Source organism: Bos indicus x Bos taurus, chromosome 29, assembly GCF_003369695.1.
Source record: "Bos indicus x Bos taurus breed Angus x Brahman F1 hybrid chromosome 29, Bos_hybrid_MaternalHap_v2.0, whole genome shotgun sequence".
Lineage (NCBI taxonomy): Eukaryota > Metazoa > Chordata > Mammalia > Artiodactyla > Bovidae > Bos > Bos indicus x Bos taurus.
This window is the reverse complement of record NC_040104.1, coordinates 42,641,328-42,665,967: the sequence shown is the minus strand read 5'-3', so window position 1 is coordinate 42,665,967 and position 24,640 is coordinate 42,641,328. Positions and strand designations below refer to the sequence as shown.

General features: G+C 42.1%; 1 protein-coding gene and 1 pseudogene across 2 annotated transcripts in view; one reads left to right on the top strand and one right to left on the bottom strand.

Annotated features, from left to right (window-relative positions):
* Positions 1-21,742, bottom strand: part of TMEM135 (transmembrane protein 135) — a 299,633-nt gene extending 277,891 nt beyond the window's left edge. Inside the window, exon 1 of one of the 2 annotated variants that reach the window (XM_027532736.1) lies at positions 21,373-21,742. In XM_027532736.1, coding sequence (XP_027388537.1) covers positions 21,373-21,513 — 141 coding nt within the window. In that variant the 5' untranslated portion in view covers positions 21,514-21,742. The remainder of the gene's footprint in view (positions 1-21,372) is intronic. The other variant, XM_027532737.1, reaches the window with a different exon arrangement.
* Positions 21,743-23,581: 1,839 nt separating this feature from the next.
* LOC113886065 lies at positions 23,582-24,320 on the top strand (annotated as a pseudogene).
* The last annotated feature ends 320 nt before the right edge of the window (positions 24,321-24,640 follow it).

The following is a 24,640-nucleotide window of genomic DNA, read 5'->3' as shown; positions in this document are numbered from 1 at the left end:
AGTACCTGTAATCCGAGGATGGGACACAGAAGATGAGAGAGATATCCTGGGCTGGGAGACCCTCCCTGGGGCATGAAGGATTCAAACCACATATTTGATACCCTGGCCCTGGGGTCCAACACCAGGAAGACAAGTGCCCTTACGTGGTTTGAAAACCAGTATTACTTACAAGACAGCTCAAAAAAATTGAGACTCCACTCATGAAGAACACGTGCACATACGTGCCTACTCCTGGGAACAAGGCAGAGGAAGCAAATGGAGACTTCCCAGGGCTCTGGTCAGTTTCTCAAGAGGGCCCCACTTTGTCAGGCCACACCCATGGCCTGCTCCAACATCTCTTGCTCTAGTGCTGCTTCCCCTCTGGGATGAAGCTGCCCCTTCCAGGAGGGGGGAGAATTCACACTGAGAGGAAATGGAACCAGCTCAGACCCAACCATCAGGGTTTCTGCTCCAGCACCTTAGGACCCAACCACATCCCAAACAGGGCAATAACGACCACTGAGTAGAGGAAAAGGTCTGGCTCACACTTGGCCCTGGACCTGACCCATCAATCTCCAGCCCCGTCTCCCACCAAGGCGACAGCTGCCAGCACGCCCAGGGTGAAGACATGACCTGTGCTCACTGCAGATCAAGCTCTCCAACCAAAGCCTGGCACATGCAGACCGCATACGGATGCTCCCACATAAGGACACGCAATAATGCCATTTGCAGCAACACGAATGGACCTAGAGATTATCATATTAAGTGAAGAAAGTCAGGCAGAGAAAGACATATATGATATCATTTCTATGTTGAATCTAAAAAAAAAAAAGATGCAAATAAACTTATTTACAAAACAGAAACAGACCCACAGACTTTGAAAAGAAACTAACGGTTACCAAAGTTGAAAGACTGGGGGGAGAGATAAATCCACATATATACACTACTATGTATAACATAGATAATCAACAAAGACATACTACACAGGACAGAGAAGTCACTATTCCATAATAACCTACATAGGAAAAGAATCTGAGAAAGAATAGATACAAGTATATGTATAACTGAAGTACTTTACTAAACACCTGACACTGAAACAGTACTGTAAGTCAACTATACTCCAATATAAAATAAAAGTTAAAAAATTTTTAATTTTTTTTAAAAATTGCATTGAAAAGAACAAAATATCTAGGAATAAACTTAACCATGAAGGTCAAAGACCTATACTCTGTAAACTATAAAACACTGACAAAGGAATGATACAGAATTGGAAAGCAATCCCATGTTCAAGAATTGGAAGAATTAATATTATTAAAATGACCACACTACTCAAAGCAATCTACAGATTTAATGTAATCCCTATCAAAATATCCATGACATTTTCCACAGAACTAGAACAAATAATCCTAAAATATACAGACCCACAAAGGTCCGGAATAGCCAAAGCAATTCTGAGAAAGAACAAAGCTGGAGGGAATCATCTCCCTAACTTCAAACTGTGCACTGCAAAGCTACCATAATCAAAACAGTATGGTACTGGCACAAAACAGACACACAGCTCAACGGAACACGACAGAGAGCCCAAAAGTAAACCCACACTTCCAAGGACAATTCATCTACGACAAAAGCAGCAAGAATACGCAATGGGGAAAGGACAGTCTCTTCAGTAAACAAATGAAATTAGGATCTTTTCTCACATCACACACAAAAGTAAGCTCAAAGTGGATTAAACACCTACATGTGAGACAAGAAACCTTGAAACTCTTAGGAGAAAACATAGGCAGAACATTCTGACATAAACTGCAGCCATTTTGGGGGGGGGGGGGCGGGTATATGTCTACTAAGGCAAAAGAAACAAAGGCAAATATAAAATAGGACATAATTAAATTTAAAAGCTTTTGCACAGGAAAGGAAACCACTGACAAAACAAAAAGACAATCCACTGTGTGGGAGAAAATAGCTGCAAATAATATGACCAATAAGAGGTTACTATCCAAAAGACATCATCTTTCTCCTGAAAGATGATGCTGTGAAAGTGCTGCACTCAATATGCCAGCAAATTTGGAAAACTCAGCAGTGGCCACAGGACTGGAAAAGGTCAGTTTTCATTCCAATCCCAAAGAAAGGCAAGGCCAAAGAATGCTCAAACTACCCCACAGCTGCACTCATCTCACACGCTAGTAAAGTAATGCTCAAAATTCTCCAAGCCAGGCTTCAGCAATACGTGAACCGTGAACTTCCTGATGTTCAAGCTGGTTTTAGAAAAGGCAGAGGAACCAGAGATCAAATTGCCAACATCCGCTGAATCATGGAAAAAGCAAGAGAGTTCCAGAAAAACATCTATTTCTGCTTTATTGACTATGCCAAAGCCTTTGACTGTGTGGATCACAATAAACTGTGGAAAATTCTGAAAGAGATGGGAATCCCAAACCACCTGACCTGCCTCTTGAGAAATTTGTATGCAGGTCAGGAAGCAACAGTTAGAACTGGACATGGAACAACAGACTGGTTCCAAATAGGAAAAGGAGTACATCAAGGCTGTATATTGTCACCCTGCTTATTTAACTTATATGAGAGTACATCATGAGAAATGCTGGGCTGGAAGAAGCACAAGCTGGAATCAAGAGTGCCAGGAGAAATGTCAATAACCTCAGATATGCAGATGACACCACCCTTATGGCAGAAAGTGAAGAGGAACTCAAAAGCCTCTTGATAAAGGTGAAAGAGGAGAGTGAAAAAGTTGGCTTAAAACTCAACATCCAGAAAACGAAGATCAAGGCATCCGGTCCCATCACTTCATGGGAAATAGATGGGGAAACAGTGGAAGCAGTGTCAGACTTTATTTTTGGGGCTCCAAACTCACTACAGATGGTGACTGCAGCCATGAAATTAAAAGACACTTGCTCCTTGGAAGAAAAGTTATGACCAACCTAGATAGCATATTGAAAAGCAGAGACATCACTTTGCCAACAAAGGTACATCTAGTCAAGGCTATGGTTTTTCCTGTGGTCATGTGTGGATGTGAGAGTTGGACTGTGAAGAAAGCTGAGTGCCAAAGAATTAATGCTTTTGAACTGTGGTGTTGGAGAAGACTCTTGAGAGTCCCTTGGACTGCAAGGAGATCCAGCCAGTCCTTTCTGAAGGAGATCAGCCCTGGGATTTCTTTGGAAGGAATGATGCTAAAGCTGAAACTCCAGTACTTTGGCCACCTCATGCGAAGAGTTGACTCATTGGAATAAACTCTGATGCTGGGAGGGATTGGGGGCAAGAGGAGAAGGGGACGACAGAGGATGAGATGGCTGGATGGCATCACTGACTCAATGGATGTGAGTCTGAGTGAACTCCGGGCGTTGGTGATGGACAGGGAGGCCTGGCGTGCTGCGATTCATGGGGTCGCAAAGAGTCGGACACGACTGAGCGACTGAACTGAACTGCGACTGAACAGCTTGCCAACTGTGGATCTTGGAATTCCTCAGCCTCCGTAATGGTTGGGCCAATGCCTTATAATAAGTTACTCAGTTTGTCTGTCTGTCTATACATATATATATACTGCGTGTGTGTGCGTGCACACCACACACCTCTCATACATAACACAAACACTTTCACATACTCACACATACCTCCCCTTCAGGTTCTGTGTCTCTGGAGAACTCTAACAAATACACTGAACTTATACTGCTTCCAACACTTTTATTTTTAAGGTTAAAACTATTTTGAAGCTACAAAGGCCAAATTTAAATTCTAAAACAAAAAGACAAGGAACCTAGAATCACAGACCAATATTTACATGTCTTTTTGCAGTTTCAAAGCTTTCACACATATACTATCCCATATGATTACCAAAGCATGTCGTGAGTAGTTAAGACAGAGTTATCACCTATTTATATAAGGAAACTGGGAGTCAAACTATAAGTTGCAGAGCAAAACAAAAACTCAGATCCAGTGCACTGCACCATGCTGCCTCATCACATACAGATAATCAGCTTATTAAAAACTGGAAGTTCCTGTTCGTCTCTCATGGTCAGCCAATGTGTGATCAGGCCACCCAAGATGGTCATTCTTTTGCTTTTGGTATATCCCCTAATGGCTCAGTGCCCACTTCACCTACACCCTACTCACATGCCTATACACTTGTACCACTAGTCACACAGCTAGTCTAAATATTAGAACTAGAATACCTCCACAATGATAGCTTATCAAAGGGACAGTGAGCGGGATGCCCTCTGCTAACTTCCCTGGTAACCTATGTGCCAATCAGACGCCTCTCCCCTATAACTGGTAACATCCCCGCCCCTTGGAGTGGGGGCTGCTGGCATGTCCTGCCCACCATCCGTAGCATGCGGTGGGCTGTCGCTCCAGGACCTTGCTTCAGACATACAAGATCCCCCCATCCATACCTCTGGGCTCTCCCCTTGGTCCTGAAGCTGGGCAGCTACAGGGACTGCCTGCCTGCAGGGTGCAGCCCAACAGTGAACAAGGATGCTTATGAAAAACCACAGTGTCACCAGCACCCAAGCAGCACTGTCTCCTCCAGTGACCATTCCCCCCACCCCCCCGCAAAAGAAGAAGAGATCAAGATGGCAAAGAAGGACATTGGAGCTCACTTTCCACCACGAACACATCAAAAACACAGCAACATGTAGAACTCTCACTGAAAACAAACAAGACTGGCAGAAAGACTCTCCTACACAAAGACTGTAAAAATCCACACAGAGTCAGCAAAGAAGGGAGGAGAAGTGATCAAGTCAGTACCTGTAATCCGAGGATGGGACACAGAAGATGAGAGAGATATCCTGGGCTGGGAGACCCTCCCTGGGGCATGAAGGATTCAAACCACATATTTGATACCCTGGCCCTGGGGTCCAACACCAGGAAGACAAGTGCCCTTACGTGGTTTGAAAACCAGTATTACTTACAAGACAGCTCAAAAAAATTGAGACTCCACTCATGAAGAACACGTGCACATACGTGCCTACTCCTGGGAACAAGGCAGAGGAAGCAAATGGAGACTTCCCAGGGCTCTGGTCAGTTTCTCAAGAGGGCCCCACTTTGTCAGGCCACACCCATGGCCTGCTCCAACATCTCTTGCTCTAGTGCTGCTTCCCCTCTGGGATGAAGCTGCCCCTTCCAGGAGGGGGAGAATTCACACTGAGAGGAAATGGAACCAGCTCAGACCCAACCATCAGGGTTTCTGCTCCAGCACCTTAGGACCCAACCACATCCCAAACAGGGCAATAACGACCACTGAGTAGAGGAAAAGGTCTGGCTCACACTTGGCCCTGGACCTGACCCATCAATCTCCAGCCCCGTCTCCCACCAAGGCGACAGCTGCCAGCACGCCCAGGGTGAAGACATGACCTGTGCTCACTGCAGATCAAGCTCTCCAACCAAAGCCTGGCACATGCAGACCGCATACGGATGCTCCCACATAAGGACACGCAATAATGCCATTTGCAGCAACACGAATGGACCTAGAGATTATCATATTAAGTGAAGAAAGTCAGGCAGAGAAAGACATATATGATATCATTTCTATGTTGAATCTAAAAAAAAAAAAGATGCAAATAAACTTATTTACAAAACAGAAACAGACCCACAGACTTTGAAAAGAAACTAACGGTTACCAAAGTTGAAAGACTGGGGGGAGAGATAAATCCACATATATACACTACTATGTATAACATAGATAATCAACAAAGACATACTACACAGGACAGAGAAGTCACTATTCCATAATAACCTACATAGGAAAAGAATCTGAGAAAGAATAGATACAAGTATATGTATAACTGAAGTACTTTACTAAACACCTGACACTGAAACAGTACTGTAAGTCAACTATACTCCAATATAAAATAAAAGTTAAAAATTTTTAATTTTTTTTAAAAATTGCATTGAAAAGAACAAAATATCTAGGAATAAACTTAACCATGAAGGTCAAAGACCTATACTCTGTAAACTATAAAACACTGACAAAGGAATGATACAGAATTGGAAAGCAATCCCATGTTCAAGAATTGGAAGAATTAATATTATTAAAATGACCACACTACTCAAAGCAATCTACAGATTTAATGTAATCCCTATCAAAATATCCATGACATTTTCCACAGAACTAGAACAAATAATCCTAAAATATACAGACCCACAAAGGTCCGGAATAGCCAAAGCAATTCTGAGAAAGAACAAAGCTGGAGGGAATCATCTCCCTAACTTCAAACTGTGCACTGCAAAGCTACCATAATCAAAACAGTATGGTACTGGCACAAAACAGACACACAGCTCAACGGAACACGACAGAGAGCCCAAAAGTAAACCCACACTTCCAAGGACAATTCATCTACGACAAAAGCAGCAAGAATACGCAATGGGGAAAGGACAGTCTCTTCAGTAAACAAATGAAATTAGGATCTTTTCTCACATCACACACAAAAGTAAGCTCAAAGTGGATTAAACACCTACATGTGAGACAAGAAACCTTGAAACTCTTAGGAGAAAACATAGGCAGAACATTCTGACATAAACTGCAGCCATTTTGGGGGGGAGGGGGGCGCGGGTATATGTCTACTAAGGCAAAAGAAACAAAGGCAAATATAAAATAGGACATAATTAAATTTAAAAGCTTTTGCACAGGAAAGGAAACCACTGACAAAACAAAAAGACAATCCACTGTGTGGGAGAAAATAGCTGCAAATAATATGACCAATAAGAGGTTACTATCCAAAAGACATCATCTTTCTCCTGAAAGATGATGCTGTGAAAGTGCTGCACTCAATATGCCAGCAAATTTGGAAAACTCAGCAGTGGCCACAGGACTGGAAAAGGTCAGTTTTCATTCCAATCCCAAAGAAAGGCAAGGCCAAAGAATGCTCAAACTACCCCACAGCTGCACTCATCTCACACGCTAGTAAAGTAATGCTCAAAATTCTCCAAGCCAGGCTTCAGCAATACGTGAACCGTGAACTTCCTGATGTTCAAGCTGGTTTTAGAAAAGGCAGAGGAACCAGAGATCAAATTGCCAACATCCGCTGAATCATGGAAAAAGCAAGAGAGTTCCAGAAAAACATCTATTTCTGCTTTATTGACTATGCCAAAGCCTTTGACTGTGTGGATCACAATAAACTGTGGAAAATTCTGAAAGAGATGGGAATACCAAACCACCTGACCTGCCTCTTGAGAAATTTGTATGCAGGTCAGGAAGCAACAGTTAGAACTGGACATGGAACAACAGACTGGTTCCAAATAGGAAAAGGAGTACATCAAGGCTGTATATTGTCACCCTGCTTATTTAACTTATATGAGAGTACATCATGAGAAATGCTGGGCTGGAAGAAGCACAAGCTGGAATCAAGATTGCCAGGAGAAATGTCAATAACCTCAGATATGCAGATGACACCACCCTTATGGCAGAAAGTGAAGAGGAACTAAAGAGCCTCTTGATAAAAGTGAAAGTGGAGAGTGAAAAAGTTGGCTTAAAGCTCAACGTTCAGAAAACGAAGATCATGGCATCCGGTCCCATCACTTCATGGGAAATAGATGGGGAAACAGTGGAAAGAGTGTCAGACTTTATTTTTCTGGGCTCCAAAATCACTACAGATAGTGATTGCAGCCATGAAATTAAAAGACGCTTACTCCTTGGAAGGAAAGTTATGACCAACCTAGATAGCATATTTAAAAGCAGAGACATTACTTTGCCAACAAAGGTTCGTCTAGTCAAGGCTATGGTTTTTCCTGTGGTCATGTATGGATGTGAGAGTTGGACTGTGAAGAAGGCTGAGCGCCGAAGAATTGATGCTTTTGAACTGTGGTGTTGGAGAAGACTCTTGAGAGTCCCTTGGTTTGCAAGGAGATCCAACCAGTCCTTTCTGAAGGAGATCAGCCCTGGGATTTCTTTGGAAGGAATGATGCTGAAGCTGAAACTCCAGTACTTTGGCCACCTCATGCGAAGAGTTGACTCATTGGAAAAGACTCTGATGCTGGGAGGGATCGGGGGCAGGAGAAGAAGGGGACGACAGAGGATGAGATGGCTGGATGGCATCACTCACTCGATGGACATGAGTCTGAGTGAACTCTGGGAGTTGGTGATGGACAGGGAGGCCTGGCGTGCTGCGATTCATGGGGTCGCAAAGAGTCGGACATGACTGAGCGACTGATCTGATCTGATCTAATCTGATCCAAAAGACACAAACAGCTCATACAACTCAATATCAAAAAGACAAAAATTCCAATCAAAAAATGGACGGAAGGGACTTCCCTGGCAGTGCAGTGGTTAAGACTCTGTGCCTCCACTGCAGGGAGCATGGGTTTGACCCCTGATCAGGGAACTAAGATCCTGCAAGCTGTGCAGCGCAACCAAAAAATAAAAATTGTTTTAAATATCAAAAAAAAGTGGGCCAAAGATTTACATAGACATTTTTCTGAAGAAGATATACAGATGGCCAACAGGCACATGAAAACATTCTTAACACTGCTAATCCATCGGAGAAATGCAAATCAAAACCATGAGCATATCAGTTCACACCTGTCAGAGTGGCTTATCACCAAAAAGACAAAAACAACAAATGGTGGCGAGGATGTAGAGAAAAGGAAACCCTCACATACTGTTGGTGGGCATGTAAATTGGTACAGCCGCTGTGGAAGACAGTATAAAGGTCCCTCAAAAAACTAAAAATGGAACTACCATACGACCCAGCAATTTCACTCCTAAGTATACACCTGAAGAAAACAAAAACACTAATTCAGAAAGAGATAGGCACCACAATGTCCACAGCAACACTATTTACAATAGCCAAGATATAGAAGCCACCTGAGTGTCCATCAACATATGAACAGATAAAAGAGATGAATGGATGAAGAATATAGTCATTAAAAAAAAATGAAAATATGCCATTTGCAACAACATGGATGGTCTGGAAGGTATTGAGATTTGTGAAATAAGTCACAAAGAGAAAGACAAACCACTTATGTGGAATATAGAAAACAAAAGTATGAGTATAACAGAAACAGACCCACAGATACAGAGAACCAAATAGTGATTACCGCTGAGGTGAAGGAAGAGGGTAGAGGCAAGAAGGAAAGGGGTAGGAGATTACTACACATAAAATATATTACATAGCACAGGGAATACAACCAATATTTTAGAGTAACTTTAAATGGAGTATAATCTATAAAAAGTTTGAATCACTATGTTGTATACCTGAAATAAATATGATATTGTAAACAAACAATACTTTATTAAATATAAAATTTTAAAATAATAATAAAATAAAAACAGAACAAAACAAAACTTTGTTACTAATATATGCCAGAGAATACAAGTAAATCTTCAAAAGTTTCCTTAGCTACTTACTATTAAACCTCCCTGTAATGAAAATCATACTATCAGGCTTCAGTGATGACCATTAAGCTTATAATCGTCTACTCTCAGTAAAAGGGCCACTTTCACATTTATAAGGAAGTTGACACAGGCTTTAAAGATAAATCTGAAAATATATAACATTGAGACAAAATATGATCAAAAACAAAACTCAGATTGAGCCCTATGTATATTATAGCCATGTTCCAAACTGAGTAAGTAATATTAATATTTTTGGTAATATAGGGATAGTCTTGAAAACACACACCTGTTACTTCAATTTATTGCTATAATTCTCCAAGGAATACTATAGTCTTAAATCAAAACAATTCTTATAACCTGCCATCTTCTGCACACTTAAATACAAATGTGGGCTCTAATATGAAAATACCTTAATGAAGAAAAATTCAAATAATACACTTCTTATTGAAGAACTAAGTTCAGATGAAAAATAGAAGGTATGTACATACATTCCAGTCTCTCCGATAAGAATACTGGATATACTGAACTGAATCCTTAAAACAGAACCATAGCAAACTAAGAGTTCAAGCCAGAGAAGTAGGGACAATTTGAGCAAGAGAAAAAATCACAGACATCAGAAGCCCATGTGGGTAAAAAATATCAAACTGCCTCATCATTTGTTGTTACATGAATTTCCTTTAACAGAAAATAAAGCTAGTCTCAAAAGGGTTAAACTGTACTTGTAGTCACACATTTGCTAAAATTCACCCACATTGAAGTCTGATAATTAACGAATACAGAATTGCTGACTATTTTTTGATGGGGAAGACCCTGACCATCAATCTAAACCAGAAAATAAATTTAACCATAAATTTAACTACAGGGGGGAAAAAAGAGAGAGAGAGAGAGCACAGAAAAAAGAAAGCTTTAAAAAGACCTTCCCAGATCTTTATAGACAATTTTGTCTAAAACAACCTCGAAAGTGAAAGTGTTAGTCATTCAGTCATGTCCAACTCTTTGTGACCCCATGGACTGTAGCCCACCAGGCTCCTCTGTCCATAGGATTTCCCAGCAAGAATCCTGGAGTGGGTAGCCATTCCCTTCTCCAGGGGATCTTCCCGACCCAGGGATCAAACCTGGATCTCCTGCATTGCAGGCAGATTCTTTACCAACTGAGCTTCAAGGGAAGCCCAAAACAAACTTTATTTACCTTTAAATCAGTGAAGGAAAATAGAGGTTAAAACAGTTTTTCTAACATTTGTAACTGAAAATTTCTGACTATTTTAATTTAAAATATAAGTTTTATTAGAAGGGGATTCAACCCCAGAGAATCTGTTAATCCAGGTATTTGTATCGTCTGAGTTGCTTTATTATTGCCTTTGACCTAAAGTCAAAAGGAAAGAAATCAAATTCTTGCCCAGGATATCGGATTTAAGAAATCATTACATTATCTCTCTTTCTGTAAAGTAACTACTTCTTATTTCTCTGAATTTCCACATGCTAGAATTTGGGTTATGTGCCATAAATGTTAAGCCTGATACATATTCACTTAACAGATATTCATATATTCACTTTGTTACTTCATTGGGAAAGCCTTCCGAAACCCACCACACCAGGATAGGGTCTCATGTAACACTCTCCAGTAACATCCTGTACTTCTCAATAGCACTTAATACAGTTGAAATCAATTTTTGCATGTTTCTTTCAAGTTTATCTTCCCCTTAACCTAAATGTCCACATACATCTTGTTACCCCACTCCTGTATTTCTGATACATTGTAGGCAATCTGTAATAGTTGAAGAATAAAATAAGGATAGGGAAGAGAGAGAAAACAGAGTCAGGTAAATGCAGTTACACTCCGTGAGCTCCATGTGGAGCTACAAATGCACGCACTCTGAAATTCAATCTGAATTCTGTTTAAATCCCTGTCTCCTGGGCTAGAGGGTTTCTGAGATACAGATCTGACAAAGATGGGACTATGTCTACTTTATTCAACATTTAGAAATCAAAAACGATCAGAATAACAAGCTTTCTTCTGTCACTGCCAATAGACACAGAATCCTTCAAGGCAACTCCCAAACTGGACTAACCACAAAGCAAACTCCAAAGATCCAGACGCAAGAAGCCAAAGCAAGTTAGCATATGTAATGAGTCCAAAGACTAGACAAAATAGATGGTGATAAGTTAAAAACGCTATAAATTCAGCATTCATATAAAAGCAACCTGCTCAAACCTGATGACACTTGATCCAGCATTCTTCCCTCTTTTCACACTTTTTTCCACACATAAATCCATTTCATTGAATATTTTTCAATGCAGCTGAAAGCAAAATTACTTAAAATCCTCATGCATTCACAGAAATTGATTCTCTGCAAGTATAATTATGAGAGAGCTTCATATACAATTTGTAATATCAATTTACAATACCAATTTGATTCACTAATAAATCAGGCTCATTAACAAATACTTATTAACTACAGTCTTATTTTCCCAAGATAAAACAGATTTGTTAGGAGAAACACACTGACAGAACCCAAATCAGAATCGAGTCAAAATGTTTGGCCAAAGAAATCCCAGAAAAGAACCCCATCACCATAAAACCCGAGACTGCGAGCCTCGTGGCATGGCAGTCCTCCTGGGTTCCCTCACCCTCCTGCTCTCCACCCAGGCACCCCTTCCCAATAAACTCTCTTGCTTTGTCAGCATGTGTGACTCCTCAGATAATTCATTTCCAAGTGTTAGACAAGAGCCCACTCTCAGGCCCTGGAAGAGGTCCCCCTTCCTATAACAGATGCATGCACCCAAAAAAATCTTAAATCACAACAACATCTTTTTTTTTTTTTTTTTTTTGCCACACTGTGCAGCTTGTGGGATCTTAGTTCCCAGACCAGGGGTTGAACCCAGGCCCCTTGAGGTGGAAGCTCCAACATGTAACCAATGGACCACCAAGGAAATTCCCACTCCTGATTTGAAGAGAATTCTCTAGTGACAAGGCAAGCGGAAATAATGCTGACACTGAAAAATATTTACTAAGGATTGAATGGCTTAAAAAAAAATTTAATGAAATAAATATCCATTTTAATAAGAATCTACTGACTCAGAAACAGGAACAGGAATGGATCATAACTATTTAGATCCTATATTCCAATGTTTATATTAATTTAATTTTTATCCCTGATCTATGATAACTAAAGAGACAAGTAACAGTAAAGAACATTTGGCCAACTATATACTCAGATTGCTACAGAAAAGGGTGAGTTACAAAAGTGTTCAGTACAATAGTCTTCAACTTTCAACTAGAAGTAATATGCTGGAAGTGTATTTTGAACTCAACAGAGGTCAGCCAAAGAATAATAAAATGTCACACAGAAAACCAAACTCAACATACTCACAATCTCTTATTAATGAATAGGAAAACTCATCATCTAATTGCTCATTTGAAAGACAAAGACCAAATGACTGTTACACCTCAAAAGGGACAATAACAAATCTTGTTAAAAAATCATCATTTTCTTATGGACTGCTGCTGCTGCTGCTAAGTCACTTCAGCCATGTCTGACTCTGTGTGACCCCATAGATGGCAGCCCACCAGGCTCCCCCGTTCCTGGGATTCTCCAGGCAAGAACACTGGAGTGGGTTGCCATTTCCTTCTCCAATGCATGAAAGTGAAAAGTGAGTGAAGTCGCTGAGTCTTGTCCAACTCTTAGCAACCCCATGGACTGCAGCCTACCAGGCTCCTCCATCCATGGGATTTTCCAGGCAAGAGTACTGGAGTGGGGTGCCATTGCCTTCTCCCACTTATGTACTAGAAGGATACAATGAGCCCTTCACCTTCACCTCTAAAGTAGGCCTCAGGAAGAAAATCAAAGGGGGATTCATCCAACATATTTACAAATTCCATGGTCTCCAAATGTCAAATAATCCAAATATTCCCAGCAGTCTATATTGCTTAATGACTTTAAATTCTCTCCCTTTTTTAAGTAAAAAAAAAAAATCAAAAGCTTCAAAAAGTCTCATTTCTGGTCTCATTTTCTCAAGAAAATCTGCTAAAACAGTACCTTTAAAAACTCAGTGCATACTACATGCCAGAAACACTTTACATATTACGCCTCATTTAATCTTCACCAGGGCCTCCCGAGTTAAAATTTACCATTTCTCCCACAGTACAGACACAAAAACTGAGTAGAGTAGACAGGTCATTTGTCTGAGATTACCCAGGTAGTAAGAAGTGAGCAAGAATTCTAACACAGGCAATTTGATTCCAGAATCCAGAATTCCCCCTCCTAAGCCATACTGAAATATAGAAATCTGAACAGCATCTTGTAAGTGGAGGTAAGCTTGGGAAGTTATATAGAATTACTGGTTTTTTCCCATAAAATAAAACCATATGAGAACATTAAAAAAAAAAAAAAAAAAAAAACCCTCTGGCCATATTACTTAAATTTTACAGTTCAGTTCAGTCACTCAGGAATGTGCAACTCTTTGCAACCCCATGGCCTACAGCACACCAGGCCTCCCTGTCCATCACCAACTCCCTGGAGTTCACTCAAACTCATGTCCATTGAGTCAGTGATGCCATCCAACCATCTCATCCTCTGTTGTCCCCTTCTCCTCCCACCTTCAGTCTTTCCCAGTATCAGGGTCTTTTCCAGTGAGTCAGTTCTTCACATCAGGTGGCCAAAGTAGTGGAGTTTCAGCTTCAACATCAGTCCTTCCAAATGAATATTCAGGACTGATTTCTGTTAGGATGGACTGGTTGGATCTCCTTGCAGTCCAAGGGACTCTCAAGAGTCTTCTCAACACCACAGTTCAAAAGCATCAATTCTTCGGTGCTCAGCTTTCTTTGTAGTCCAACTCTCACATCTATACATGACTATTGGAAAAACCATACCTTTGACTAGATGGACCTTTGTTGGCAAAGTAACGTCTCTGCTTTTTAACATGCTGTCTAGGTTGGTCCTAACTTTTCTTTCAAGGATCAAGTGTCTTTTAATTTCATGGCTGCAGTCACCATCTGCAGTGATTTTGAAGACCAAAAAAAATAAAGTCAGCCACTGTTTCCACTGTTTCCCCATCTATTTCCCATGAAGTGATGGGACCAATGCCATGATCTTAGTGTTCTGAATGCTGAGCTTTAAGCCAACTTTTTCACTCTTCTTTTTCACTTTCATCAAGAGGTTCTTTAGCTCTTCGCTTTCTGCCATAAGGGTGATGTCATCTACATATCTGAGGTTATTGATATTTCTCCTGGCAACCTTGATTCCAACTTGTGCTACATCCAGTCAAGCATTTCTCATGATGTACTCTACATATAAGATAAATAAACAGGGTGACATTATACAGCCTTGACGAACTCCTTTCCCAATTTGGAACCAGTCTGCTGTTCCATGTCCAGTTCTAATTGTTGCTTCCTGACCTGCATACAGATTTCTAAAGAGGCAGGTCAGGTGGTCTGGTGTTCCCATATCTTGAAGAATTTTCCCCAGTTTGTTGTGATCCATACAGTCAAAGGTTTTGGCATAGTCGATAAAGCAGAAATAGATGTTTTTCTGGAATCCTCTTGCTTTTTCTATGATCCAACGGATGTTGGCAATTTGATCTCTGCTTCCTCTGCCTCTTCCAAATCCAGCTTGAACATCTGGAAGTTCACGGTTCACAAACTGTTCAAGCCTGGCTTGGAGAATTTTGAGCATTACTTTGCTAGCGTATGAGATGAGTGCAATTGTGGGGTAGTTTGAGCATTCTTTGGCATTGCCTTTCAAGTCTTTCACAATTAACTAAAAACTGTCTATAAGTTGTTTTTTTTTTCTTTTTTTATTCCTAGAAGTCCAACTCTTGCTTAAGTATTTATTCAGTCTAAAGGTAATGAACTGACCCTTTATAATCTAACAAGTCTGTTAAGATTCAACAGAAGTAAAGATTAAGTAACCACTTTCATACTCTGAAGAAGGGTATAAACATTTGAAGGTCAATAAAGAAGCACATTTTTAAATCACTCTTTGCCAAAACTGAGAAAGGATCTTCTCTGAAATCAGTTAATGATAAATGCCAGTACCCTAATCTGGAAGTCCTGGGGAAAGACACCAGGAAAAACATAAGAAAACTGTTAGAATCACCTGAGGTAAGTTAACAAGTTTTCCTTTTAGGAAAGGCACCTAAGAATTGGAACAGCACAGAGTCCATCCTCCTAAATGAGTAACTGTGTATTTTAACTTTGCCACAAAGTACCAAGGACACTATGCTTTCATTAATTTTAGTGGTTTAATAACTGTTTCATGTGTATAGCACTGGGTACCACTTATTGTGAATGTGTGACAATAACTGAGTAAGAAATAAAGCTTTCTGAAATACATTTTTGGTACATAGATAAATTGTTAGCATATATTATAACATTTGTACTGCTGCTGGTGCTAAGTCACTTGTCCGACCCTGTGCGACCCCATAGACGGCAGCTCACCAGGCTCCCCCATCCCTGGGATTCTCCAGGCAAGAACACTGGAGTAGGTTGCCATTTTCTTCTCCAATGCATGAAAGTGAAAAGTGAAAGGGAAGTCGCTCAGTCGTGTCCAGCTCTTAGTGACCCCATGGACTGCAGCCCACCAGGCTTCTCCGTCCATGGGATTGTTCAGGCAACAGCACTGGAGTGGGGTGCCATGCTGTAGGCTCTTAAAGAAAAAATTCTATCAAGTGGATTGATAATGAGGATTGATGCTTTTTACAAATCAAGAAAACATGAAGATTCAATGTGAAAAAGCACAGATCACTATATTTAAAGTAATGCTTAAAATTCTCCAAGCCAGGCTTCAGCAATATGTGAACCGTGAACTTCCTGATGTTCAAGCTGGTTTTAGAAAAGGCAGAGTAACTAGAGATCAAATTGCCAACATCCACTGGATCATGGAAAAAGCAAGAGAGTTCCAGAAAAACATCTATTTCTGCTTTATTGACAATGCCAAAGCCTTTGACTGTGTGGATCACAATAAACTGTGGAAAATTCTGAAAGAGATGGGAATACCAGACCACCTGACCTGCCTCTTGAGAAATCTGTATGCAGGTCAGGAAGCAACAGTTAGAACTGGACATGGAACAACAGACTGGATCCAAATAGGAAAAGGAGTATGTCAAGGCTGTATATTGTCACCCTGTTTATTTAACTTATATGCAGAGTACATCATGAGAAACGCTGGACTGGAAGAAACACAAGTTGGAATCAAGATTGCCAGGAGTAATATCAATAACCTCAGATATGCAGATGACACCATCCTTATGGCAGAAAGTGAAAAGGAACTCAAAAGCCTCTTGATGAAGGTGAAAGAGGAGAGTGGAAAAGTTGGCTTAAAGCTCAACATTCAGAAAACAAAGATCAAGGCATCCGGTCCCATCACTTCATGGGAGATAGATGGGGACACAGTGGAAACAGTGTCAGACTTTATTTTTCTGGGCTCCAAAATCACTGCACATGGTGACTGCAGCCATGAAATTAAAAGACGCTTACTCCTTAGAAGGAAAGTTATGACCAACCTAGATAGTATATTGAAAAGCAGTGGCATTACTTTGCCAACAAAGGTCCGTCTAGCCAAGGCTATGGTTTTTCCTGTGGTCATGTATGGATGTGAGAGTTGGACTGTGAAGAAGGCTGAGCGCCAAAGAATTGATGCTTTTGAACTGTGGTGTTGGAGAAGACTCTTGAGAATCCCCTGGACTGCAAGGAGATCCAACAAGTCCGTCATAAAGGAGATCAGCCCTGGGATTTCTTTGGAAGGAATGATGCTAAAGCTGAAACTCCAGTACTCTGGCCACCTCATGCGAAGAGTTGACTCATTGGAAAAGACTCTGATGCTGGGAGGGATTGGGGGCAAGAGGAGAAGGGGACGACAGAGGATGAGATGGCTGGATGGCATCACTGACTCGATGGACATGAGTCTGAGTGAACTCTGGGAGTTGGTGATGGACAGGGAGGCCTGGCGTGCTGCGATTCATGGGGTCGCAAAGAGTTGGACACGACTGAGCAACTGATCTGATCTGAAGCATTAGAAAGTGAAGGTGATACTAAGACATGATGCTAGATGCCACAATGAGAAAGAAACATGAGAGCAGATGTACAGACCGCGAGGAAACCTGAAAGGGACAAAAGGAATCGGTTTAGCACAACACACGTAATATCTCAAATGAAAAGCAGATTTCTATAAGCTCTAAAAGACACTTCTGATTAAAATTTTCCCCCAACCTGGCTTCCCTTAAACTTCTCTTCTATCAGTGATAATGGCGACACCATCAGTCAGACTTGAAACCCTGGAAGCATAAACAAGCCTTCACACTGCCCCAACCTTCTCAATCTCTAAGTCCTGTTCATTCTTCCTATGAAATGCCTCTCCTGTGAAATGCCTCTAAAACTGCCCTTCCATTCTCTCTGCCACTACCTTAAGCCTGCCAAATACTATTTCTTCACTCCTGAATTATTCATGAGTTCATCCATTCATACTTGCACTCATTCAGACACTTACTGAAGCACCTACTGAAGTACCATGCTAGTTCTGAATACAAACCACCATTCTAATCAGAGGTGGAGACAAAGATCATAACAAATGCACCAACCCTTGATTAGGGACCTCCTATGTGATGACTGCTATTCCTACATACTATTATCCCATTTAAATCTTCACAACAGCCTGAAAAAGATGGGTATAATTACACCCAAAGAGACTAAGGCTCAAAGAGGTGAGATAATTTTCCTGAAGTCACACTGCTAACAAGTTACAAAGTGGGATTCCCTGAGAACAGATTTTCTATCACTTAAATGAATCCACTGCATCAACTCCTCAACAGCCTTTCCAATCCAGTGTACCCATTTCAACCAGATTCATCCTCTGAAAACACCATTCTGTACTTGTAACCCCTTTATTCAAAAAAAAAAAAAAACCTCATGACATCCTCAGCCTGACCTTCAGTCTTTGAGTCAAAACAAAAAAACAAAAGCCTGTCTCTTCCCCCTACTAACTCTTCATCTTGGAAACTGCTTAAAGTCTCTTTCAGTTTTCCTACCTACAAAATGGGCATAAGAGAGAGTTGTGTAAGCATTAAATAAGATATGTAAAGGTCTAAGCACATGAAAGTGAAAGTGAAAGTGAAAGTTGCTTAGTTGTGCCCAACTCTTTGCGACCCCAAGGACTGTACAGTCCATGGAATTTTCCAGGCCAGAATACTGGAGTGGGTAGTCTTTCCCTTCTCCAGGGGATCTTCCCAACCCAGGGATGGAACCCAGGTCTTCCACATTGCAGGCGGATTCTTTACCAACTGAGCCACCAGGGAAGCCCAAGAATACTGGAGTGGGTAGCTGATCCCTTCTCCTGCGGATCTTCCTGACCTAGCAATTGACCCGGAGTCTCCTGCATTATAGGCAGATTCTTTACCAAATGAGATATCAGGGAAGCTAGCTACATGAGTGTTCAGTAAATAAGAGTTGTCATTACTCATCCTATGTGCAAAACTTCTGCTTCAGTCAATCAATACACCTACTACTTCTTTTACAAAACCATTTGGATTTCTGCCTCAATGCACACTTTTCTCCCTCTGCTCCATTAAGTATTCTATAAATATCTACTACATGAATCAATGTCTGTGATCCTTCTCTTCAAGGCCTAAGTCAAATGTTACTTCTTCCAAGGAGCCCTCGCTACCTGCATCTAACTTAAGTGTCACCGAGGGCATGGGGAACAAAAAAAATGCCTAATTATTCAAGACCTATTATGAACTAGAAAATGTGATAGTCTTCAGTGTATTACTTCACTTAATTCTCACAGAAGGAGTCAAAACAACTTGCACAAAGTCAAACAGTGAGTGAGTCAGTTGAGATTCAAAATCAGAAGCGGCTGATAGCCTTTACAAGCCCATTGCTTCCCCCGCACTGCCTTGTGGCACCTGGATTACACATTTAAACAACTGCCCAACATGGACAAAGAACAAAATGCTGCTATATGGTCTAAGAGCCCCAGCCACCTATATAAATACAACAAACAAAATTGTAATGAAATAACACTTATCCATACCACCTGTGCTGCCCTCTCTCTCTTTTTTTTTTTCCTATTCTTTTCTATTTCACTTAAAATAACATACTGGTCAGTTCCCACTAATTTTACTTCACAACCACTCATGAATAGCAACCCAAACTTTGAGTTACCCAGCTATATTCCAAACACAGATACAAGATCAAATAAGATCAAGAATTTGTTTTCAAGAAGTATTTAACCTAGCTGGAGAGAGAGTAATAAAACACAAACTTCTCTTGACACTTTTGCCCCTACCCCACCTGCTGGCATAGAAGAACCTATGTTTCTGTTGCTCCCTTGAACTAGTCATCATGGAACATAACCAATAAATTATCTAGGCTGTAAATATGAAAAATATCAGGCATTCAACAAATCATTGTTGAATGAATGAGGCACAATAAAAGCGCTATGGATTTTCAGGGAGAGAAAGTACATACCCTAGACTCTCCCCATGTAACTTCATAATCCTATAAGGGAATGAAAAATCTCTGAATATACCAAAAGCTCAATCATGTTTGTAGATACCCTTTTTTTTTTTTAAATAAATGAGCTATAGACTAGCGACTATTCAAGTAGAAAAGCAGAAAAACATGTATCTTTGCCAAAGAAAATCAAGGAAGATATTAATCGCTCTAATGATAAGTCTATTATCAGCCTCTGCTCCAGATCCTTACTATTCAAAGTGTGACTCTTGGTCCAGAAGCATTAATATCATCTGGGAGTTTGTCAGAAATGTAGAATTTCAGGCTCCACCAAGATCTACTGAATCAGAACCCCCATTTTAACATGCTCCCCCAGCAGACTCCTAACACGCGTTAAAGTTTTAAAAGCACCAGTGAATATGATACAAATGAAACTGGCTTCTGCAAGCTCAGAGAAAGTTACCATCTTCTCCTCGGTTATCTCTGTAATAAATAATCAGACTTCTGAAGAAGTTCTACAGCTATGGCCATGACACACCTTCAGGAATATGAGGGTATAAATCTAAATCATTACTCAATGAGAAGAACTGACCATCCACTGACTACTGACTAGAACTTTTAGGAAACATACAAAAAATATACCTCTGCCTTCCTAGGACACAGACTCTATTTGGCAATAAAGTAAGACAATAAACGTAAATAACCAAAGTGATCTTGGTTAATTAAAGATTAAAGAAATTAAAGATTAAAGAAATCTTTAATACAAAGGATGAGATTACTGGGGGGGGGGGGGTGGAGAGAGATGCTGGTTAGAACATTCAAGAACAAACTAACAACTCTCAGTGATACATACACATATTTTCAAATAGTCTCTATTTAAAGCTCCAAATTTAGATTGCCCTACCTGTAAAGCTGTGGAATAAAGGACCTACAAGTGGCATACAGTCAGATCTCCTAGACACTTTCACTGACTCATAGGCTGGAACCACCTTACAACACCAAGCAAAATCTCAACCTGGAGACCACTTTGTGAACTTGCAAAAACACTTTGCAAAAACCTTCAAGCCACAATCCTGTCATTCCCAAATTGACACAAGATCTAAGGTCATGGGGACCTGATGTCAAATATGCCCTAAAAAAAAAAAAAAAAAACCTGGGGGGTGGGGGTGGGGTGAGGGGAACGCCAAAACAGAGGGAATTAGATGAGGAATGATTGCAGGCCATTTCTCATCCCCTAGCTGACCTAGGAAGACCTCTCCATCACAAGGCAGGAGAGAGGAAAAGCAACGCAGGTGTGTGCATTCACAGTTTGAAGTGGCCCCCAAACTTAATCCTGAAGTTGAGAAGACATCCTCTCCTCCAACAGCAGACGTTCAGATGACAGCTCAACCTCTAACTCCCTTCCCCCTTCTTCCGTCCCAGCTGGATTTAGGGTATCACCGCCTCGCGATCTCCCCCCTCCCCAAGCCCACCCACTCCTGCCCCCCCCCCAAACACCCCTGATCGCTCCCAAGGAGAGGCTGACAAGACTGCGAGTGCCCCGAGCCCGCCTCCCAGGAGCCCACCGCGCACACCGCCCTCGGCCTGGGGGAGGGCTGACGGCGCTCACCAAGTACAGGGGTGCATAGATCTTCAGGGACTCCTCCAGGGCGCCCCTGGTGATGTGCAGGAAAGAGAGCCAGCAGGACGGCTGCCAAGTGTGGCCGATTTCGTAGCAGTTGTGAGGGATGGACTTGCTGAGCGCCGCCATGACGAGGAGCCGCGCGCGTGGGCCGGGAGGGACTGAGCCGGCGCTCGCAAGGGAGGAAGCGGGGAGGGCAGCGCGCGCCCAGCCGCGGCGGACCAGCCGGGGCCGGCCCGGGGGGAGGCGCGGAAAAGAGGGAAAAGGTAACGCGAGCGGGGTTACTCTGGGCCAAAGTCCTCGGATGTTGGGCGCTCAGCGTATGGCAGCTCGAGGGGGCGGGGCGCGCAGCCGGGGAGGCGGGGAGAGGCGGAGCGTGCGCGCCCCCGCCGGCGCCCCCCGGCCAAGAGCGCCCCAGAGCGGCGCGCGCCGCCAACGGGGGTAGAGAGAGCGCCGCTCGGCGACGCGCCGGCCGCCCGCCTCCTCACGGCCCGCGCCGCGCGCGCCCTGACAGATTCGCCCCAGTGGGCGCGTTGGGTCACTGTGTACTCCAGCCTCGGTCCTCTCAAAGCCCAGCCAAGCAGAATCGAGAGCAGTGGAAGAAATGGATGAAATGTCTTTGTTGGGAGCTGGTGGAGGAAGACGGTTGTCAGAGGCGAACCCAGACAACCATCCTCCTCAGAACGGCCAGCTCCCCTTCCCTGGAGCGCCAGGTAGTAAATAGCTGAGGCTGTCTGCTGGTTGGGACCCAGCAGCGCCCTCGATGACTCGGCTTTCTAAGCTCTGCGGTGCCTGAGAAGGCTCAACAAATTTGCTAGTTGTGCACTTTCCCTTCTTGTAAGGGAAAGGCTAGTAGGTCTTTGTCTCCAAACTCTGGGCCACTGAGCCAGCCATTGTATCTACAGCACCGTCACAGGTACGCATCCGCCAAGTATGTAACCCAGCAAGGACTCACTTGCCCCAGGCGCAGAAAGCCAGGCCAGAGCAAACACACCAGGTGTTTGCAGCAAAGGAAGGGTTTATTGCAGGGTACAGGGAGATTGTGAAGGACAGGGAAGCCTAGCGTGCTGTAGCCCTTGGGGTCACAAAGAGTCAGACACGACTGAACAACCACCACCACCAAGCAAGGGCGTGAGAGAGACTGACTTCTTGACAAGCCTCAGATCCGCTCCCACTTTGTCTGTGAGTTAGGGGTTTCTTAAAAAGGGAAAACAGAGACTAGGATGAATCATCTTGTGACTTTTTTTTATCGTAGTTTTGGAAATCAGGATGTCTTGGATTCTCAGGTCAGGTGGCCCATGGCTTGGGGGTCTGTGAGCTCATCTTGTTGTGGAGAAACAGGCTGAGTTTGTACATTAATGATGTTATCTGTAATAGCTAGCTGTTTTAGTATATTAGCAATGGCATCAGCAACAGCAATTTTAGTCATCTGACTAGTTGATTACTGTTCACTTAGCACAGGATTGAGGTTGTAGGAGGGTGAGAAAGGAAATTAAGTTTTAGATAGCGAGATTAATCATAAACTGGGGAAGGGAACTCGATTTTAGGGGGACTATGCTTCAAATCGTACACCTAGTAGAGGCAGTCATGGTCTTAGAACTGATGCCTGGCTAGAGGGCTGCCAACAGTTGGCATGACAAGGAACCTGTGTGGCCCATGAGACTTATAAACTCTGTAAGAGTCAGTTTCCTCACACATAACTTTCCATGTTCCCTGGATTTTCAAATTCTAAGTGTCTTAAAGCAGGAGCTTGTCATTAGACTGTTAAATACTATTACTTTTATATACAGCCCTTTAGACAAATCCCATTCGAATCTAGTCTTCATTTATTCATTCTGTAATATTTACTGAGCACATACTATTTTCAGGCAGGCTTCCCAGGTGGCTCCGTGGCAGAGAATCTGCCAGCAGGAAACGCGGATTTAATCCCTGGGTCAAGAAGATCCCCTGGAGTAGGAAATGGTAACCTGCTCCAGTATACTTGTCTAGAAAATTCCAAAGACAAAGGAGCTAGCAAGCTGCACTCCATGGGGTCACAAAGAGTGAGACACGGCTGAGCACACACACACATTATTTTCAGACACTATTCTAAGCTCGGTAGATTCGGCTGTGAACAAGAAAGATTTCCACCTACCTCTCCATCTCCTCCCAGTGCCATAGAGCTGGGGCCAGAGCTGGCATTGCAGCCCCAGGCACTATGACTTCTGGAGTTACAGTGAATGATGAAGTCACCAAAGGTTTTAATGATAAGAAAATAAATATTCTACACAAAAGAAGATGAAAGAAAGTTCTGTTTAAATGATGAGGAAAGACAAATAATTATAATAGAGGAAGCAAAACTGATCTTAACAAATGACACTAGTGATACCACGGAGGACCCCTACACATTTTGTTATGAAGTTGCTACCTCTGAAGGATTACCAGTTTGCTATGTATGATGCCATATAAACAACAAAAAAGTCTAAGAATACCTAGTATTGATCTATTGATGCCATATACACAACAAAAAAGACTGGGCTTCTAAGAGTGCACCTTTTAAAAACAAGATGATTTATGCTAGCTCTAAAGAGGCCATTAAAAAGAAATCTACATATATTAAATGTGAAGTGAAGTGAAGTGAAGTCGCTCAATCATGTCCAGCTCTTTGCGACCCCATGGACTGTAACCCACCAGGCTCCTCCATCCATGGGATTCTCCAGGCAAGAACACTGGAGTGGGTTGCCATTTCCTTCTCCAGGGGATCTTCCTGACTCAGGGATCGAACCCAGGTCTCCTGCATTGTAAGCAGAGGCTTTAACCTCTGAGCCACCAGGGAAGCCCATATTAAATATGAGTGACATGTAAATGGAAGGGATGAAATTGAGGAGCATTTGTCACTTGGAGAGAAATTGGGAAGCATTATAGTTGTCTCACCTGAAGGAAAACTCATAAAATGACAGTCGAATACCATCTTGAGTGTTAAGCAGCTTCCATTTCTACAGCTCAGTCAGTTGGAATAGTGTTAGATTTTGTTGTTCTTTTTCCTCTTCCCCAATGGAGAAATTGAAGTTGGTGATGGACAGGGAAGCCTGGCGTGCTGCAGTCCATGGGGTTGCAAAAAGTCGGACATGACTGAACAACTAAACTGAACTGAACTTCCCCAGTGGGCCCTTTCAAAACAATAAATGAAGGAAATATCATTCATTTAAGCAACATATCAAAGATGGCCATTAGACTGTTTAATACCATTACTTTTATGCACAACTCAAGAAATGCC